This window comes from Chelonoidis abingdonii, chromosome 1, assembly GCF_003597395.2.
Source record: "Chelonoidis abingdonii isolate Lonesome George chromosome 1, CheloAbing_2.0, whole genome shotgun sequence".
Lineage (NCBI taxonomy): Eukaryota > Metazoa > Chordata > Testudines > Testudinidae > Chelonoidis > Chelonoidis abingdonii.
The window spans coordinates 322881903-322888864 of NC_133769.1; the positions used below are offsets into that span (position 1 = coordinate 322881903).

Sequence of the window (6962 nt, forward strand, 5' to 3'; positions counted from 1 at the left end):
CGCCGAAGTAATGTGCTTAGTGTGGCCGCATGCACTCGACTTTATAAAATCTGTTTTACAAAAACGGTTTATGTAAAATCGGAATAATCCCATAGTGTAGACATACCCTTTGTGACAAATGTTATATAGGTGCAATATTTAACATTTTAAAGTCACTGCAGGCCTAGCAGACCCTTGCTGCCTCTGGATCTTCCATTATGCCTCTTCAGACATTCCAGTTCTCCTCCACAACCCTTCAAATTACATTTATGTTTTCTGCTCCATCTACATTTATGTTTTCTGCTACCTTTCAATTTGCTGTAACTGGACGCCAAGACCCCACCCCGATCCACCTCTTCCCCTCCCCAAGACCCTGCCCTCTGTCACTCACTCCTCTCTCTCACATCCCTGTCACTCACTGGATCATCTCCACCTCCCCCATCCACCCAAACTGTGCTTCCTCTGCTCCAGGGCTGGGACAGGAGCTGCTGCAGCCTGACAAGGAGCCTGTGTGCAGGTAGGAGGCAGCCCTAGCTGAGCAGCATTTTTGACTTTCTGGTTGAAAATCAGGCACCTGGCAACCCTAAATGATACCTGGACACAGAAGCCAAAAAAACAGACTGTTTGGGTAAAACCTGGATGGGTGGCAACCCTAGCTCCACCTCACAACAGACTGAGTACTTTTTGGGGAGCCACCATTAGGCAGACCATGCCCTAAGCAACTTAAATGAGCTTTAGGTTCGGACTTCAGACAAGCTTCTGTGCCTTGGTTCCAGCTCCACTTTCCCCAATGGTCCCACCACCATACCACATACACCATGGATATATACTCCAGACAATTATGTAAAGAGCTATATACACAAGGAGAAATTGAAACAAAATCATAAGTTTTATATGATCCAGGTTCTGGTTCCAGCTCCATAGTTCAGATTGATATTTCCTTTATAATCCATATTTTGATATACACCCTCATGTATATGAAGGAGTTATTCACCTTTCCCCCTTTCTGTTTAACAATATACAAATTGGATGTTGATGTAAAAATGTTTGTAATTTCAGCTTTTTATTTTCATGGTTGTTTGTTCTTTCAAAGGATGGTATAGCTGCTCTTCAACTGTACTGAGTAACCTTAACAGTAAAGTTTTTGAATTTTTACATCTTTCAATGAGGCTGAGTAAGGATTGTTTTGGAAACTGTAACCTGTGAATTTCTTGACTTATGTTTTCATTCAACACAAAAGTGTTACATTAATGTGAATATTGTATTAAATATCCTGTGTTCAAATGAAAACTCATTAGAAATCCAACATTGGTGTAGAATGGCTATTAATTCAGACACAAACATTAATTTGAAGGTTTAGTTTAAACAAATGCAGTTATGCTTTAAAAAAACAACTGTGCGCACTTCCAGACAGACACATGAAATCATCTATTTTGAATGCCACTCTGCTTTTTTTTTTTTTTTAAATGAAAGCAAGCATACTACTTGTGGAATGAGCTCTTAAACTTGAAAATAATTGTTACAAGTGACTGCACTCATACCAAGGTTTTTTACATAGATATGTAAACACAACATTTGATAGAGCACTATAAACTTTCTGGAAAATATTTTCCAGTATATTTCTAATGCTTGGAAAACAAACTTACAGATTAAAAAAAAACAGATTTGGTTATGGGACCATCCATCAGAACTTTCAATACAAAAGGAAAGTTAGAAATTGCCAAACACCTGAGTTTAGCCATTAAGTATATCATCAGAAATATAGTGCTATAATCATGATTTTATATTTTTTTTTGTTCTCTTAGATCTATAAGGAAAGTTTGTTTCCAAATACACTGTAGCAAGAGAAACTGTCAGTGCCAAGGGGGATAAAAAGTTCATTACCTACATTGAACTAGCACTAGGAGAGCCATAATATAGCATAAGGCTTGACAAATCCACTCAAAGTGGAGAGGAAACTTCCTCAGGGATCTTACCTTGTCTGCTACTGCAAATTAAGCTTTCATTTTTAAAAAAAATGCATCCTAGCCTTTACAGTTAAGAAACCCTTCCAAGTGCAAATAAAATGTAAATTAATGAAGCATTTACTTCTAAAATCTGGAAAATGTACACCCTGAAAACAACAACTTTAAGATATCTTAGGCTCTATTTTGCACCCCACAAATCCACAGAGCAGATGTGCTACACTGCACCAGCCTAAGATGCATCAGTAACTGACAACCCCCAGTTTACATCAATGCCATGTATCTACATTAAAGAGCTGCACCAACGTAACTACACTGATGTAGTTATACCTGTACAAGTTTCCCTTTAAACACTAATTCTAGCTCCAGAATACAATCTGAACAGTTCTTGTGTGTGGGAGAAATCCTTCAAGGCTAAGGAAATAGTTCTTCCTCCACACGAACCTCAGAGCTTTGATAGCCTCCAAAGCACTTTTATTGCCACTAAATTTAAGAGAAGAAATAGTCAGTAGACTCCCCAGACTCATTCAACAAATTGATCCTGTCCAATTCTTCTCTCAAACCTTATGACACAGAAGAGCAAAACTTTAGTTACAGAAGATCCATGCACCACCATGAAGGGTATCAATAATCCTGTTCCTAAGAGACCTATGAACTGCATCCAATTCGATATTATAAAATTTGTCTCCAAGTCCATCTTTCTTAGCCCTTTAAACAATACTATATGTCTAGAAGTTATGCCAGGCTTCAGCCATCTTCTTTCTACCTGGTTTCAAACCTTAAAACTTACTTTGAGCACTGACAGCAACACAGGCACTCTGGTTAGTGACCTAATAGATGCTTTGACAGTCAACATAGCATCTCCTATAATGACCATTAACTAGCTACCCTTTCAGTTTCTAGATGAGCTTTCATAAGTAGGGAGAAAGGAGTTAATTTGATGCTAAACCCCACAACTGATAGTTCAGAACTAACCTATATCAGCACACATGGAAGTAAATAAGGTCCTGGACAGTTTGACTCCACAAGACAAAACTTCAAAGGAAAACATCCCTACAGTAAGGAAGAGATAAACATTTTAATGTACCAGTTTTTTAATTCTGGAACATTCAAACTAGTGCTGGGATATCAATAAATATAATGAAGGGTCAAATTCTGCCATGACATATGTGGGATTACAAGAGTAAAAATGAGGGTAGAATTTAGCTTGAGTGTGCTGTTTTGTTGCTACAGAGGGCACCATTACACACCCAATATTCCGACTCCAGAAGTACCTGCAGTGGTCACAGTATCTTCCGTACTACGAGATACAATGGTACTATGTCACCACAGTGTCAAAAGTCGATTTTTAAATGGTACACTTTGAACTACTTCAGATTGGATCACTTGATAGGAAATGTTAAAATGCATGAAATGCAGCATGATTTTGGAATACTCAAACAGATTTTTCAGAGTTAATTTAATATAAGGTATTTAATAAATTGATTACACGTAGGCAGCAGTTTATTTTAAACAATTGTGAACAGCAACAACACTTTGCAGAATTTGCTGGCTCGGCATCAACTCAGGGACCACAATTTCTTAATTCTGTGTTATGTTTGGATACAGAGAATAATTTCATCATACATACTGAATCGCAGATATGATTTTTCAAGAATCATAAATTATTGTGACAACCACCTATAATGTAATGAGAAGCTCAACTTACTGTAGACTCCCTTAAACAAAACAAAAAGCTAGACATCTCCAAATGGCTTGTGTACATGCTCCGGGATAGTTAAAGGCAAGATTAATGTCACAGACTGGCACACTACATCATCTAATCCAAGAAGTCATTGAAGACAGCACTTTAAACAATGTCCATTCACATTAGCATACACAACTAAAGGACACTCATTCATAAATAGTATGATATAGCGACTATAAATTGTTTTCCTCAACCTCAAGCTTTTCCTCAAAAAAACCCACAAACCACTCTAAAATAAAGAAATCCATTTCATTTTAAATACGTGGAGCTAAAAACCAACAATGCAGCAGCAGGGGAATGTTGGTAGTTTACGGGATCATAATTTTGTTTTCTAGCTTCCAGGCTCATTCTCTTTGTTTTACTTGTATGCAAATTAACTTCCAAAATATAAGCATAAAGTCATGCAGTGCACTGGAGAGTGTTAGTTTATATTTCCACGATATTCTCTCTGTTCTATTGTATGCCTGAGTCCATCTGTTAAGCAATGACTTATCCAGAATGCATAGCTACTGCAGTAGCTTCCCAAGTGGTTTTATGTTTACGTGTGTCCCCTGATGTTGAAAGCATTACTACACCTTTATTCATATTTCTAGATTTAAGTGCATACATTTCAACAATAACTACACACACAGTGGGTAGATCCTGTAACCAAATATTTTAAACAAACATTTTATGAGTTTAAGAAATATCACCAAACAAAAACCAAAAATTAATGTTAGTTTTTGTATCAGCAATTAGGCTGTCACATTTAAGCTTCTTCCCTTTTGATTAGCAATACCAACAAATGAGGTTAAACACAGGAAAAAGATTAAGCACTCTACAGTTATGTCCTGATCCATCTGAAGCTTCTAAAAGAAATCACTTCATGTTATTTCCCTATTCCCAGTGCTACTGTGAAATGAAGGTTTAATATCCAGTAAAGTGATAACTACCAAGTTCTGACAACTTATACCACAATAGTTTATCTGAAACCTTACTTGTAAAGACAAAATAGCTTGAAGAGAACAGAGGAAACTCCTATCAGTTGTCTGTCTTTGACTTGACATATTCACAAAAACAAAAGCTAACTCTTGTGCATCCATTTAAACCATAAAGATTAAAATGATCTAACCAACCCACATCTCTCTCTGAATGGTGCAGCTCTTCCATTCAGCCTGCGTTAGCTCAAATGCAAATAATTGTCAAACATCAGAACAATTCATGGTTTTAAAGTGCCAGATACAATTTTATCTCTGTGCATGTTTGTTACAAAATGAACATATGTTTAACATTTTAAACTTGTTTGTTAGAATGGCAGTTTAAATTAAGTGCCCTTCAGTCCTAAACAGTGGCTTTCTATCCTACTTCATAAGTAAAAGAGAGGATATATTTCGTTGACTGAACTGCTTACAAAAGCTTTGCTGCAGTGAAGCTTGCATTCAGGAGCAGCACCAAATTACACATAATTGAAAGTGATTCATTTTTAGATCCATTTTTCCCTCCCCTTAGACTTCTGTAGGTTTCCCAGGCTCTGGTGTAGGTAGCGCAAAAATATTAAGTCATACAATCTAGCAGTAACTCTTTCATACCATGAAGTGAGTGAATGACCAAGGAGCTACATTGTAACATCCTTTTCCTGTTTTGCGTTTTACCCACATGTAATAATGATTTTCAACATACAGACCATTTTGACACCCTTAATCCTGGAGGCAAGAACGCAGTTTGGTACACTAGAACAGAGGATTAAGACGTGAACAAACGAATCCCTTACAACAGATTGTAGCAATGAACACTTATTAAAACGACGCAAAATCTCTCCTCCTCAACATATCAAACTCGATTAACTTGGAGCTAACAGGGTTAAATCTTTCACATATTTGCATCTCCAAGGAAAGATACCAGCTCGGGCTACTTTTCAATTTTATACAATTAAAAACAGATACAACATCGAATGCCCCTTTTCTTCAGAAGAATAAGTGGTCAGGCTATCTGGCAGTTTGCAAGCACCTGAAGTTGTAAATTACTGGTTCTAATATACAACAAACAAACAAATTGCACCTACTCCACTTCCACAACAGAAGACAGGGCAAGGGAAGGAGGAGGAAGATTAGACTCTGAACAGTAGGTGTTTGTTTCATCAGCTGAGGTCCTGTGCAGAGTTTAGCCTGAGCAGAGGGGTCTCTCGAACAAGATGAGGAAGGTGCCGCTAGGTACACTGTAGAGCGAGTAGGTTGCATATAGATGAGTGTGCGTCTCACAAACCCGCATTGTGGGGAAGGGTGGAGTATGCCAGGGTCTCTCCTAGGGGCAGAGAGGGAGCAATAGGTGCCTGCAGGGGATCGGGGTGGGGAAAGGGGGCAATCAATGGATACGCATGGTTTTAGGATGGGAGGGGAGCAGTGGTGGGAACTGGCTGGGGGGGAGGGGAATGGGTGGGGTGCGTGTGGAAGGGAAGTCGCCAGCTGGGAAGGATGCGTAGTAGGTGCCTGGGTCCCGCGGGGGTTGGCAGGGGGCGCGGGCTGCCCTAGCCCTGCCCGCAGGGGTGCCGATGGGGAGGGGTGCCGGCCCCTTACCAGGTTGAGCACGGTCTCCACGATGTCCCGGTTGCTAACCTCCCCGACCTGGATGAGTCCGATGAGGACGGCGAATTTCATGCGGATGTTGCGGATCGGCACCGACGGGTTAATCATCCCCGCGGGGAGCACCACGGCCCCGGAGCCCGACGCTCGCAGCTCCCCCATCACCGCGGCGCTGCTCCCGCCGCCGCCGCCTCCTCCGGCCCCGACAGGGATAAGCCCCGCGGGCTGCGGGTCCGGCCCTGACACCGGCTTTTCACTCGCCATCTACCCCCCGCGCCCTCCGGCACCTGCCCCGGGCCGAGCCCAGCCCAGCATCCACCGCAGCAGCGTCCGGTGGGGCCGCAGGGAGCCGGTCCGAGGCGCAGGGACTGTCCCGGCAGCCGCTCCGCTATAATGAGGGATTATTATGGGCGCCGCTGCCCCGTTAGCCGGAGCCCGGCCGCCTCCCCGCAGCGGGGCCGGAGAAGCAGCCCGGCCCGGAGACGGTGCTGGGAAGCGGGCTGGGCACCGGTCTGAGAGCCGCTGGCAGCGCCGCCGCCGCTGTTGTTGTGGAGCCCGAGCCGCCACTGCCGCCGCCGCTCACTCCGCCATGTTGCCGCCCCCTGCCTGCGGTAGCCGCCAGGGCGCCTGCGCTGAGCCCATGGGGGGGGCGTGGCCGGGCTGCGCGCCCCCCTCCCCCCAGCTGGAGACAGGTGAGCAGGTGCGTCGGGCTGC

General features: G+C 42.5%; 1 protein-coding gene across 10 annotated transcripts in view; it reads right to left on the reverse strand.

Moving 5' to 3' along the window:
• NBEA (neurobeachin) overlaps window positions 1-6717 on the reverse strand; it is an 862398-nt gene extending 855681 nt beyond the window's left edge. For 9 of the 10 annotated variants that reach the window (XM_075061639.1, XM_075061640.1, XM_075061634.1 and 6 more), the window contains exon 1: window positions 6243-6717. In XM_075061639.1, coding sequence (XP_074917740.1) covers window positions 6243-6512 — 270 coding nt within the window. In that variant the 5' untranslated portion in view covers window positions 6513-6717. The remainder of the gene's footprint in view (window positions 1-6242) is intronic. The other variant, XM_075061635.1, reaches the window with a different exon arrangement.
• Between the last annotated feature and the right edge of the window lie 245 nt (window positions 6718-6962).